Source organism: Hemiscyllium ocellatum, chromosome 45 (genome assembly GCF_020745735.1).
Source record: "Hemiscyllium ocellatum isolate sHemOce1 chromosome 45, sHemOce1.pat.X.cur, whole genome shotgun sequence".
NCBI lineage: Eukaryota > Metazoa > Chordata > Chondrichthyes > Orectolobiformes > Hemiscylliidae > Hemiscyllium > Hemiscyllium ocellatum.
Genome location: NC_083445.1, coordinates 23,316,301 through 23,330,789, shown reverse-complemented (window position 1 = coordinate 23,330,789; position 14,489 = coordinate 23,316,301). Strand labels below are relative to the sequence as shown.

General features: G+C 41.8%; 1 protein-coding gene across 2 annotated transcripts in view; it reads left to right on the top strand.

The window, feature by feature from the left end:
* Positions 1 to 14,489, top strand: part of LOC132835969 (kinetochore-associated protein DSN1 homolog) — a 34,589-nt gene that overhangs the window by 2,652 nt on the left and 17,448 nt on the right. For both annotated transcript variants that reach the window (XM_060855134.1, XM_060855135.1), the window contains exons 2-6: positions 4,282 to 4,321; positions 7,897 to 7,948; positions 9,717 to 10,025; positions 12,383 to 12,456; positions 13,093 to 13,165. In XM_060855134.1, coding sequence (XP_060711117.1) covers positions 4,282 to 4,321; positions 7,897 to 7,948; positions 9,717 to 10,025; positions 12,383 to 12,456; positions 13,093 to 13,165 — 548 coding nt within the window. The remainder of the gene's footprint in view (positions 1 to 4,281; positions 4,322 to 7,896; positions 7,949 to 9,716; positions 10,026 to 12,382; positions 12,457 to 13,092; positions 13,166 to 14,489) is intronic.

Genomic DNA, 14,489 nt, shown 5'->3' with positions numbered 1-14,489 from the left:
CGGGTATGAGGGGAGAGAGAGCGGGCGGGGGGAGGGGAGGGAGTGAGAGATGGGGCGGGGGGCGAGGGGAACGGAGAGAGGGGGAGGGAGGGGCCGAGGGGAGGGGAGGGAGGGGCCGAGGGGAGGGGGAGGGAGGGCGAGGGGACGGGAGATAGGGCGCAAGGGGAGGGGAAAGAGGGGTGTGGGGGGAGGGGAAAGAGGGGTGTGGGGGGAGGGGAAAGAGGGGTGTGGGGGGAGGGGAAAGAGGGGTGTGGGGGGAGGGGAAAGAGGGGTGTGGGGGAGGGGAAAGAGGGGTGTAAGGGGAGGGGAAAGAGGGGTGTAAGGGGAGGGGAAAGAGGGGTGTGGGGGGAGGGGAGAGGAGAGAGGGGGAGGGGAGAGAGAGGTGAGGAGAGGGGGGCGGGGGGGGGGGGAGGGGCGAGAGCGGGTGGGGGCAGGGGGAGGGGAGAGAGGGGGTGGGGGGGGGGCAGGGTGAGCAGGAGGGGAGAGAGGTCTAGTCCCTGAGGTCTAGCCAAAATGGATGAAGAACAGGGGAGTACTCCCTCATTGTTGTGATCATCGCCAACTGGTCATTTATATTGATTGGGTGTTTGCTATGCCTAGGTTAGCAAATGTTTTTTCAGTTACTTAGTACCTCAAAACAACCCTTGAAAAGTGTTTTAAATTTCCAAATAGTTTGAAACCTTTAAGATTTGCAAAGTACTGTTTTTAATGTATGTAATTTTTTATATTGTTGATGAAAAGTGTTTAATCCTGGCAGGACAAGAGCAGTTATTTTATTATGGGTTTAAGACTCAGTCTTGTCCTCCCAAGAACTGCTGATGACAGTTCGTAATTAATAAATCATAAGGTATATAAATCAGTGAAGATGTAAAGTAAGAAGATGCTGGAGATGCTTAGCATGTTTGACAACATTTGTAGGGTGAGGAATGGCGTTTACATATGAGGCCTGTGATGTTTGATCAGAATTGGAAAAAAGTTGTAAGTTAATACTTTTTAAACAAGCGAATGGTAGGAGAGTGGGAAGAAGAATAAAAATAAACATCTATGACAGGGTGAAGGATAGGAAATATTAAATAAAAAAATGTGCAAGGTCATTGTGGTAATAGACAATTAAAAAAGCATAAGGAATTTCTATTAATAGCAGAATCCTAAGTAACAGCCACTTACATGTAAATAAAAGAAATGAGAGAAACCGTTGTTGAGGTCATTGTTAAGCCCAGAACACTCAGGTGCCCAGTGGAAAGACGTCTTATTTCTCAAGCTTCCATGGAACTTTATTGGAATGCTGCAGCAGGCGAGTGTCAAGAGTCAGAGCAAAGTGGAGAATTAAAATGACAAATGATTTGAAGCTCAAGGTAATGTTTGTGGACTGAACAGCATGTTCTGCATGTCATTAGCCATTCTGTGTTTGGTCTTCTCAGCATTAAGATTGGATTGTAAGCCTGCTACATAGACAAACAAGTAAATTGATTGTGAAAGGTGCTCTATAAATGCCACTGTAGATGTCACCTAGCATGGTGACAAAATGTCTGAGAACAAACCCACCAGCTCAGCGAGCAAACAAACAACCTGATCCATGACCTGAACTACAAACCGTCTCCAAAATGTCAGTCTTGTAAATGCTGAGAGACCTGTAGGTATTATTAATCAACATGTTCAGGCATGTTATGAGACACCTCTGGGCAAGTGAGTATTGAACCCAGGCCCTCTGGCTCAGAAGTACTAATGTGCCACGAGCCCTCATGATGAGAATTGTACTGGGGGGGATGAAATTAAAGATGTCATAAAGTGATCTAAATTCTTTTTCTGTTTCAATAAAAACACTTTTACTCCATTGATGCAACCAACAGAATACTTTGGAAACTGAACTTTGGTGTTGAGGTATTCATGGTTTAGCAAAGTGCAATGGTGAGTAAGATTCATAAGGCATCTCTTTCTTGTGTAAAAAAAGTTAGTAGTTCAATTAATTGTTTTTAAATTCCTAATCATAATAAAATATTCTCAGTTACATAATTTTGAGATGAAGTACTAATATTGCATTTGGGTGGTGATAAATCAAGTGCGCAATTCACTTATGAGGATGAGAAAAATGTTAGGATACTTCCTAGATGGATTCTAGGAGTAACTGGAGAAATTCAGTCATCAAATTATACAAAAGATAAATGTGGAATGTTGGCAATCTTCAGTAAGTTTTAAAAACAGCTGTACCCGTCATTCAGCTCCTTGGCCTGCCCCAGTATTTAACTAGATCAGCTTCGCTCCATTTACACATCTTTTGCTCTGCCATTTACCTAAGGAAAAGTATAATTGCCTTAGGTGAAATGCAAGAAAAGTTTCTGGGGAAGGTTTTTGTCCCTTGAGGACAGATTGAGGCGACCAAGCCAATTTTTCCTGTGAACAAAGAGAATTGCAGCACAGGAACAGTCCCTTTGCACCCCCCACCCCTCCCCTCCCCTCCCCCCCATCAATCTGTATCGTCTACCTAAACCTGTCACCTATTTTCTAAAGATCTGCACTCCTCTGCTCCCTGCCCATTCTTGTATCCATCTAGATACATTTTAAATGATGCTATCATGCCTGCCTCTACCACCTCAGCTGGCAAAGTGTTCCAGGCACCCACCACCCACTCTGCATAAAGAACTTTCTAAGCATATCTCCCTTAAGCACTTCTCCTCTCACTTTGAACCTATGACCCCTAGTAATTGAGTCCCCCAGTCTAGGAGAAGGCTTCTCGCAGTCCACCCTGTCTATACTTCTCATGATTTTGTAGACCGCAGTCAGGTATCCCCCCTTCAACCTCCATCTTTTTAATGAAAATAATTCTCATCTACTCAACCTCTCTTCATATCTAGCACCTTCATACTAGGCAACATCCTGGTGAACCTGCTGTGCACCCTTTCCAAAGCATCTACATCCTTTTGGTAATGTGGCGACCAGAACTGTACGCAGTATTCCAAATGTGGCCAAAGCAAAGTCTTGTACACTGTACATGACCTGCCAAATCTTGTACTTGATACCCTGTCCCATGCCGTATGCCATTTGGAGAAATTCCCTTCCACTACTGCTCTCTGTCTTCTGCTCCCCAGCCAGATCTCTATCTCACGCCCTGGATTCCATGCGACTTCACTTTCTCCAGCCTGACCGTGTGGAATCTTGTCAAACGCCTTACTGAAGTCTATGTATATGACATCTACAGCCTTTTCCTCATTATGAATGAGAGGAGATCTCATTGTTAACATAAAACTGTGGTTATCTGTGGCTGCCCTAACTAAGCAGGCAGGGTGACAGCCCACCTCAGCATTAGGACTGAAGTGAGAGAGTGGATCCTTGGAATTCTGTAGTTCAGAGGACTGTGATAGGACAACTATTTGTGAGGACAAAAATGTGGTGGTATCTGTTTTGAAATGGAAGGAGACAGTATGTGACAAAATTCTTATTAGCATAGTTCCCAGCCATTTGTACTAAATATGAAATAGTCTTGGAAAAGCGTTATACACCAGCTCTAAATTGTGATGAGATTATGTGTTCTTCTTGTAATGTACTAATGCCAATATCCAGATTATGTAAAAGCAATACTATATATTGTGCCATTCAGGTCAATAATTGGAACTCTTTCCTGGGAATAGGAAGGCTGTTGATAGTGTTCACTATGTGCATACCAACGTGCTAGTCCCTATATGGGTCATGCACAGGTCACCTCCATTATATAAGTGTGCAAGAAGAAATTAAAGGGACCATGCATGTTAGAAAAGAGGGAACATTGTTTGTGGGTCAGATTCCACAACAGATACTTAATTATATAATCCAGCCACATCAGTTCAGGTCTAGAGAAATGCTGGATGTGCCATCATTAAAATGTTAAACTCCATCTGCCTTGTGTGGATGTGAAAGATCGTAATACACTATTCTAAGAGCTGTCAAATTGTCCCTGTGCTGCTCAATACGTATTCTTAGCCAGCTTTACACAACAGATGATCTAGTAAGTTATTTTGTTTCTTTTTTTGTGGGAATTTGCTGTATGAAGTCAGCTGCTGCTAAATTTGTGTCATTACAATAGTTTAAGTGTAATTTATTAGCTATAAAACACTTTAGCACATCCTGTAGTTGTAAAAGACTCCATAGAAATGCACGTTATCTCTTGAGGTGCTAATTGTATTTGCAATGTATCAAAGTTTATTTTGGGAGATATTCCTGGACCATTTTTCTCTTAAAACACAATTGCTAAAAGCCCTTTCTGTATTTCAGAAACTATTTATAAACTGTTTCTGTTCTGTTTACCAGACTCCGAAGTTCCAAACAAACTACACCACTGTCAGATCAGGTCAGTAATATATTCTTTAAAAGAAAAATCGTTGATTATTTGCTTATGACAAGTGACGGCATTTCTTCACTTTTTTCCTTTGGGTCTGGATTAATCATAAAGCATCGACACTTTTTCCCCAACCAAGGATTCCCAACACCTTGGCCCTTAACTGTATCCAACCTATCTGCTGAACTTCTGCTTTCACCCCTTCTCTTCCATCCCCCAATACTAATAGGGTCCTCTGGTCCTCACTTTCCAACCTACCAGAATCTACTTCCGAAGGATGATGGCTTGCCATATCCTCTACCTCCAATAGGATGCTACCACCAGACATGCTTCCATCCCTTATCAGCCTTTCACAGGGGCCATTTCCTCTAGTACACCTTTGTCCACTTCTTCTCCACTCCCAATACCTTCCCATGTACCCACTGCACCTTCCCATCTGAAGAAGGGTCACAGGGTCCAAACTGTTAACTTAAATTTTTCTCCAGAGACGCTGCCAGACCTGCTGACTTTTTTTAGAAATTTCTGTTTGTGATTGTTCCCTATGTTCATTTTTGTGCAATCCATTTTCAATGTTCACTTGCACCTGCACACATAGAAAAGTACAGCACAGAACAGGCCCTTTAGCTCACGATGTTGTGCCGAGGTTTAATCCTAATGTAAAATATAATAACATTCACACCCCTCAACTCACTGCTATCCATGTGCATGTCCAGCAGTCACTTAAATGTTCCTAATGACTCTGCTTCCACCACCACCGTTGGCAACGCATTCCATGCATTCACAACTCTCTGTGTAAAGAACCTACCTCTGACATCTCCTCTATACCTTTCTCCTAATATCTTAAAACTATGACCCCCTGCACCAGTCAATCCTGCCCTGGGGAAAGGTCTCTGGCTATTGACTCTATCTACTCCTCTCATTATCTGGTATACCTCGATCAGGTCTCCTCTCTTCCTCCTTCTCTCCAGAGAGAAATGTCCAAGCTTATTCAACCTTTCTTCAAAAGGCAAGCCCTCCAGTCCAGGCAGCATCCTGGTAAACCTTCTTTGCACCCTCTCCAAAGCCTCTATATCTTTCCTATAGTAGGGCAACCAGAACTAGACACAATATTCCAAGTGTGGTCTCACCAGGGACTTGTAAAGCTGCAGCAAAACCTCGCGGCTCTTAAACCCATCCCCCTGTTAATGAAAGCCAAAACACCATATGCTTTCTTAACAACCCTATTCACTTGGGTGGCAACTTTTGAGGGATCTGTGTACTTGCACACCCAGATTCCTCTGTTCCTCCACACTGCCAAGAATCCTGTCTTTAATCCTATATTCAGCATTCGACTTCAACCTTCCTAAATGCATCACTTCGCATTTTTCCAGGTTGAACTCCATCTGCAATTTCTCAGCCCAGCTCTATATCCTGTTTATGTCACACTGCAGCCTGTAATAGCCCTCAATACTATCGACGGCACCTCCAGCCTTTACGTCATCTGCAAATTTACTAACCCGCCCCTCAAACTCCTCATCCAAGTCATTGATTAAAAACTATAAAGAGCAAAGGTGAAAATGTGTTGCTGGAAAAGCGCAGCAGGTCAGGCAGCATCCAAGGAACAGGAAATTCGACCTTTCGGGCATAAGCCCTTCATCAGAGGAAGTTTCCTGATGCCCGAAACGTCGAATTTCCTGTTCCTTGGATGCTGCCTGACCTGCGCTTTTCCAGGAACACATTTTCAGCTCTGATCTCCAGCATTTGCAGACCTCACTTTCTCCTACAAAGAGCAAAGGCCCAAGAACAGACCCCTGTGGGACCCCACTCAACATTGACCTCCAGACAGAATACTTTCCATCTACAACCACTCTCTGCTTTCTGTCAGCCAACCAATTCTGAATCCAGATAGCCAAATCTCTCTGTATCCCATATCTCCTGACTTTAAGAATGAGCCTACCATGGGGCACCTTATTAAATGCTTTGCTGAAGTCCATATATACCACATCCACTGCTTAACTTTCATTGACCTGTCTTATCATCTCCTCAAAGAACTCAATAAGATTTGTGAGGCATGACCTGCCCCTCATAAAGCCATGCTGATTGCCTTTAATCACGCTATGCTTTGTCAAATAGTCAGAATTCTTTCCAAAACTTTGACCACAGATGTAAGACTGACTGGTCTGTAATTGCCAGGGATTTCCCTATTACCCTTCTTGAAAAAAGAAACAACATTCGCCTCCTTCCAATCCTCTGGTACGACTCCCATAGAGAATGAGGAGGCAAAGATCCTTGCCAGCGGCTTAGCAACTTCCTTTCTCGCTTCCCGGAGCAGCCAAGGATAAATCTGGTCTGCCCTGGGGACTTATCAATCTTAATGTTTTCCAAAATTTCCAGCACATCAACTTCATCAATCTTGACTTGGTCAAGTCTGTATCCTAGCTCCTCAAAGTTCTCATTCACAACAAGGTCCCTTTCCTTGGTGAAAACCAAAGCAAGAAACTCATTTAGGGCTTCCCCTATCTGCTCAGACTCCACGCACAAGTTCCCTCCACTATCCCTGATCAGCCCTACCTTTTCCCTGATCATTCTCTTATTCCTTACGTAGGAGTAAAATGCCTTTGGTTTCTCCCTAATCTTTCTTGCCACGCCTTTTTTGTGCCTCCTCCTGGCTCTCCTCAGTCTATTTCTGAGCTCCTTTCTAGCAAGCCAGTAGTCCACTCAAGCTGTGCTAGATCCATGCTTCCTCCACCTTATGTAAGCTGTCTTCTTCCATTAGACAAGAAGCTCCTCTGTTCTCGCCATCCAAGGTTCCTTACTCTTACCCCTTGCCTGTCTCAGAGGAACAAATTCGTGCGTCACTCTCAACAACTGCCCCTTAAATAGTCTCCACATGTCTGCTGTGCCCTTTCTGTGGAACAATTGCTCCCAGTCTGTACTTCCCAACTCCTGTCTGATAGCGTCATAATTTCCTTTTCTCTAATTAAATATCTTCCCTCGGTAACTGCTCCTTTCCCTCTCCAAGAGCATGGTAAATGTGAGGCAGTCACCAAAGTGTTCTCCCAACGCGAGATCTGACACCTATCCTGGCTCATTGCTGAGCACCAAATCCAAAATAGCCTCTCCCCTTGTTGGCATTTCCAAATACAGAGTAAGGAAACCCTCATGAACACACCTGACAAAAATGGCTCCACCCAAGCCATCTGCATTTAGGAGGTTCCGGTTGATATTGGGAAAGTTAAAATCACCCATAACACCAACCCTGCTATATCTACATATTTACAGAATTTGCCCGCCTATGCGTTCTTCAGTTTCTCTACTGCTATCATTAGGTGGTCTGTAGAAGTTTCTACCAAGCCACTTCAGTATGAGAGTGCAATGTTATACTCAGTTAAACACAAGAGTCCATCTTTTCATTTGAATTGATATATTTCCTCATTACAACCATTTATAAAATTCAGATCTAAACTGCATTCTTGATATGAATGCATAAAATGGCAGCCTAAATTGGTTATAATTGTGCATGATAAAATTATCTTGCAGAACAGCAGTGAAATGGATCTAAGCAAACTATAATGACCAATGATCTTAACATTTTTGATCCCCAATAGAGTTCCTCATCTAAAAGAAAATATAGCAGAAATCAGAAGTCTGGAAACTCTGGTAAGAATCTGTTACTATGTGCACACATATGTTTTGTTGAGTCAAATGTGAGAAGTACTTGATGTACACAAGTACTTTAATAAGGCAAACTGTTCTGACAAAGTTCAAAATTAAAAGTTAAAAGTGGTTAAGGAAAACTTGAACATCGCTGACAGGAGAGGTGATCATTATACAAAGTACAGTACTATAGAGAGCATTCTTAAAAAAAGAGTTACACTGAGACTTGTCAGTGGCTGATCGCGCTCAATGTGGACAAATGTAAGCTATTAAGGAAGTCAAAAAAAAGCTCCATGAGCACTGAATGCATGGATAGACCTTGTCTGGTCAAGTTGGAAGAGATTTTGCACTGTTAACTTATTGCTCACTACACTTAGATATAGTGAGGGAGCAGTTAAGAAAGCAAATAAGAAGTATCTATGTTGTGTTTCAAACCTCCAGAAGTCACACTGTCTTCTTGCTGTTGCTTTACCATCAGTAGTAATTGACCTGTGTCTAAAGAGAAATTCTCTTCAAAAGATAAAAGGCATATCAGTGCGGGAGTCCTGACATCTATGTTTCTCAATAAGTTAGGTAAGGCTTCTCGGAGAAAACACTAAGAGAATCAATTTGAAGTCTTTAGCACTGAAAATCTCAGTTTAATAGCCTGCCACTCACTTATTTAAAAGGCTTGCTGACTAACATGTTAAACTGTGATTGTGTGAAAGAGAATGCACACACTGATATATGTATTGTTTGGTGTGTGTAAATTTCTTGCTGATTCATTGTTCCATATTTTTGCTATTGCTCAAGTGGTTTGGCACTGCACCCTTACCTTTTTGCTTGTGTCTAATGTAAACACCAGGATGGTCTAGTTGGGCTGAATGTCACATTTATGAGCTGTATGTTCTATATAATTCACTTTGGTTGAGCTTATTTTAAAATTAAAGAAATAGCATCTGCATGTACCTCTTATTATGTTGGTTTCTATATAATGCTTGATGCTGACTTTGGTCAGCTGTTTCACTGTCCTCCAGCACAAGCTTTCTGCAAAGTGGTTTCTCTATCTAGTTGCAGACATGGTCCATCTTCAGAAGGGAGTGAAGTTTCAGCTGTTTGCTTTCTTCACTTAAGTAGCACTGCGAATTTGCTGATCTCACATTGCCCATTTAGACTACACTTGCTCTTTCCTATCATAATGTTGCTGGCAGGCTGTTAATCTTCAGTTCTTGTAGTATGTCAGCTGTGAGGATCTTTGAGATTTCCTGTTGAAATGAAAGTACTTTAGAAATGTGCATTTATCCAGTACTGTGCTTCTGTCATCTGATAACTTTAGTAAACTGTGAGAGCAAAACAATCTACTGGCAACACTTATAGATAATGAAATTTCAATCTATTTCAGGGAGTAGCATTGTACAAATAATTTACACTGATTTGTTACATAGGTAAGCTAGATATTGTTAAATTTTAAATGTTAGCTATTAATTATTTTTAATCTTGGCAATGGAGTTAGTAGTTAACTGTTCTTTGAACCCAGAATGCCGTCACTACCTGTTAACCTACTCTGAAAATGTGTATTTAGTCCACAATAATCTCTCAGCAGAAAACAGCTTGAGCTGTTGACACCTTCAATTCTTTAGATTCTGTTAGAATGTGGAAGAGATGAGAAAGGAAGTTTTTGCTTCTGCTTCTTTATGAAGTCATTTATGTTCAGGCAGCTCCTGTCCACCTAATGGAACATCTTCTGTTTTGATTGTTGTCGCATGTTTTCTTAACTATTTAATTTTTTTAGAGTCCATCACTAAGCAGGAAGGAGCCCCACAAAAGAGCAGCTTCCAGTCCCGGCGCAGTCCCAGGCTAAACCCTGGTGTGTGTGCTGATACCAATCTGATTTCTCCAGGATATGCCAGTGTCAGCCCAAACTCCCAAGGCAGGATGACTCTTGTCAACCCTACTGGAGAAATTGAGGTCAGTAAGCCACCATCTCCCAACAAGCGGCTCAAGAAAAGTCCAAAGTCACGGTCACTATCCTGGCGACGCTCCAGTTTCAAGGGTGGTAGAGGGCGGAAATCCCTCCCACCAATCCACCATGACGCAACAGGTGAGGACTTGTTTGTTTACCAAACATGGTGCCTGCTTTGAAAACTTCACTCTTATATCTGCAGCACGAAACAGGCTTAATTCCTACCTTTTCATTTTGAGATCTTTTCATGGAATGTAGAGGCAATTCAACCTAATGTCCTGCACTAGACAATGTTTCTCACTGCTCAAAGCTCCTTCTGCTCTTTGCACTAGAGGGGGATTTCCACAGAACTTTTAACAAACTTATCAGATAAGCAGCCTGACCATGGCGATTGTCAAATTCCTCATTGTTAACAGTTTGTAAGCAATCCCCTTCAGACCTGCACCATTTCTCACAGAGCCCAACTTGCCTTTAAAGAATTTCCACTGGTGTAATTCAAAGGTATCGTTCATAGGTGCTTACATGATTGGTATAAATTAACTTGTGAAGATTGTTCATTGACAGCTTGATATTTACTCTCTTCAACTGCAAGAGATGACTTATCAAACCAAGAAGATTCTCTACTTTGAGGTGTGGGAGGGAGAGGAAAGGGTTGATTACTATTGCCTCCCTGCCAGAGGCTGCAGATGGTGCACCTTTGGCAGTGTGCTGGAGGTAGGCCTGTCACCCTGTCTGCAAAGCCATAAGAAGAGCTTTCTGGGTCACGCGTACAGTCTCTTTCGCATCCACAGCCTTGTTGTTGAAGTGTTTAATGACCAAACTGTTCTCTCATTGTAAAAAATGTCCTTTCACTCTGTGTATGTTCCTTGAGACCCAAACCTTCTTAATTTGTAACATTTAAAGCATCTTCCTTTGCTTTGTTTCTGCTTTTCATTACCTTTCAGAGAATCTTGAGTTTTGGTTTAATGTGTACTTGCCTTTCTTTATTGTTTTGCTCCAGCCTGGATGGCAGTTTGAATCTACTGGTGCAAGCTGCAGCACCTCTGAGATTAGACCAATTCTGCTGGTACCAGTATTTGCAACAGGAGTCAGTCACAGAGCTTCAATCATTGGCATCTTTCCCTTGAGGAATGCCAGAACTACAAACTGATAGTCCAAAAGCTATGGAATTGGGAAAGGATGTACATAGTTCAGAACCACCTACACAGACTAGTAGTGACAAAGGAAAACAATAAATTATATGGTGCATAGAATAGAACTTGGGCCAGATATTGAGCCATTAAAGGGCACTGGTTACTCTCTATTTGGAATATCGTAGGTTGCTTTGGCTGTCCTTTTACAGACAGGATTTTGTGGCCCTTGGAAAGGCAAAGCAAAAGACTCATCAGATACCAGAGGAAAAGGGAAGGTTGTATGTGCCATGTTTCTTTATGATGGAGGAGAATGAAAGGGGCTTTTATTGATGTTTTCAAGATCCATCAAAGTATGACAAATGGAGAAACTCTTCACTGTGTGCCACGACTAATCAGAAGGATGTGTGATGAAGCACGATGTACAAAAACCTTTTGTTTTTAAAATGCCTTCACAGCATTGTGGACAGCTTTTATTGCCCATCCTTAATCAGCCTTGATAGTGAGCTACTTTCTTGAACTGCTACTGTCCATTTGATTTTGGTATATCCATGATGCTATTAAGAAGGGAGTTCCAGGATTTTGACAGCAACACTATTTGCAAGTCAGGGTGAAAAGGAGCTTAGGGAGGAGCTTGCTGATGATAGTGTTCCCAAAAAAAAGCTCTTGACATTATACATTTTTCATTGCATTTGAGTACATCAGAGTGTATTGCAGGTATCGTCACTACTGTAAAATAGACAAGCAAAGTAGCCAAGATGATACAAATAGCAACATGATCACAACCAGATAATCTACTTGGTTTTTTTTGGAGTAAATATTAGAGGCATGATGTTGCTGTTCTAGCCTGTTCAACTATTCAGTGAAATGATAGCTGATGTGCATCTTAACTCCATCTACTGCCTTAAGTCTTTGCTCCCTTGTTGGTTGTAATGAGTTGCCTTTTTAACAGTTGTGTAATCAGCTTCATTCTGAGCTGCAATTCAACCAAGAGAAACAACCTGCAACGTTTTGGTGCTGTCTGGCATAGAATTTTTTCTCAAGGTCTCACCTTGTCCTTGGCCTTTCAGACAGCAGTCCAATATTATAGCATAAATAAATGTATATGACTCTAGTTTATGATCACTTTATGCTACATGTCAAGATCACGCGCCTCCCAAGTGCAACTGAAAATTTCTCTCCGATGCCTTTTTCTGAATGATAGAAGTTAGAGTCCTTTTTTCAAAACATCCAGAATTATTCACGTGTTTCTTTAAAAGTTTACTACCTCAAAGAAAATTGAGTAAAAATTTGAAGTTGGAAATTTTGAATCGATCTTAAATGCACATTTTAACCCTAACATTTCAACTTTATCCAATTCTTCAGAGATTTTTGAGGGTATCAGCACAGACTTGCCTGAGGATGAAAGACTGGCACTGCTGCTTCATGCGTGTTTGGAGGTATGAAACTTTAAAAATTAATTTTGCTGACTGTGCATTCTGAATATTTGTGTAACCACTCAGATTTCACTAAAAGTAGCAGTGAAGGTGTGAAATATTCATATTGTGCCCAGTACGGAGATTTTTTTCATCCAAGTGCAGACATTTTCCTATCCAAATTTGTGAGAGTTCTTCCTGTGTTAAATATCTGAGGTTGAAATTAATTAGACAGAGTCCCAACTTAGATTTTCTGGTCAGTTTTACTTCAACTTTCAACATGCTAGTTACTTGTTCCCTGTAAATTTGCACCAAATTGTTCCTTAGTTACTATACAGTCATCATCGCTTTGTAAATTCTGTTTGGTCTCAGGCATCCCTGCCAGACCCTATTAGATGATAATACCCTGCCTTGCAGTTATGTAGAAGGTCACCTTAAACTCAAAGAGCATTGCTTTTTTGTGGGAAAGGTTTTGCATGGTCTTAGCAAACACCTTGTCATGCAGGAAAACAGAAGCTAGTGACTAATTTTGAGCCACTGACCACAGGCTTAACTGAAATGCCCTTCGACATCCATACACTGACTGTAAAGAGCTTTTTTGCCTTTAGTTGATTTTTTTAGATGGATAGATGTAAAACTGTTCCTGTTTCTGTTTCTCAGTATACTTTGCAAAAGCTGCAACACTCCTTGGAAACACAAGAGGCCTTCAGTCTTGAAGCCTTTCAAAATCACGGTTAGTCATCTCTAATGTGTTCTCCAAGCTAAACTTCTGTTCTTGCTGAAAATGTGTTGCTGGTTAAAGCACAGCAGGTTAGGCAGCATCCAAGGAACAGGAAATTCGACGTTTCGGGCCAGAGCCCTTCATCCGGATCCTTTCTGATGAAGGGCTCTGGCCCGAAACGTCGAATTTCCTGTTCCTTGGATGCTGCCTAACCTGCTGTGCTTTAACCAGCAACACATTTTCAGCAAGCTTTTGTTCTTGCTCAGTTAAGTTGATCACCCGTACGTGGACTTGTACTGTATTTGATAAAGCAACTCTATCGTCTGCAATTGCCTGGCACTTCCATTGGTTTTTGCTGCCATTCTGTTCTCTAGTTCCTGATGTTCTGCTCCCAAGTAAGACACTTGCTTGTCTAAAGGTTAAATCAGCAGCTGCTTCTAGCATCACTGGGATAATGGCATAGTAAGAAGCATGAGGCAAAAAGTTCCACAGATACTCTTCCTGTCTGGTTAAACTTCAGCACTATAGCCTGTAGAGACCATAAGACGAGAAGAAATAGGAACAGGAGTAGGCCATTCAGCTCTCGAGCCTGCTGTGCTGTTCCATAGGATCCTGTCTGATCTGACTTTCCATACATGCATTTTCCTGCCCTTTTCCCCATATCTTTGATTCTCCTGTTGGTCAAGAATTCCTCTATCTCAGCCTTAAATATATGCAAGGAATCTGCTCCCACAGCTCTGTGGCAAGGAGATCCAAAGATGTTTAAACCATCTGAGAGCAGAAATTCCAGTTTGAGAGTTTTAAATTGGCACCCATAATTCTGAGACAATGCCCTCTTGTCGTCGGATCTTCCATAAGGGGCAACACCCACTTAAGAATTCTATATTTTTCGATAAGATCACCTGCCTTTCTTAAATTCCAGTGATTAGAGTCCCAACCTGTTTAATCTTTGATTATAAGACAGTCCCTCCATATTGGGGATCATCCAAGTGAACCTTCTCTGAACTACCTCCAGTAAAATAATATTTTTACAGAAGGGTGCCAAGCTGCTCACACTATTCCAGATGTGGTCCCACCAGCACCTTGTATAGGTGCAGTAAGACTTACCTACTCTTACGCTCTAACTCTCTTGAAATAAGGGTCAACATTCCATTAGCCTTTCTGTCTCCCTGCTGCACCTGGGTGCTAGCTTTCTGTGTTTCTTGCACAAGTACCTCCAGTCCCTTTGTGTTGCAGCTTTCTCCATTTAAATAGTACACTGTTCTTTTGTTCTCCCTTCCAAAATGAACAACTTCACATTTTCGCACATTATACATTCCATTTGTCAACAATTTTG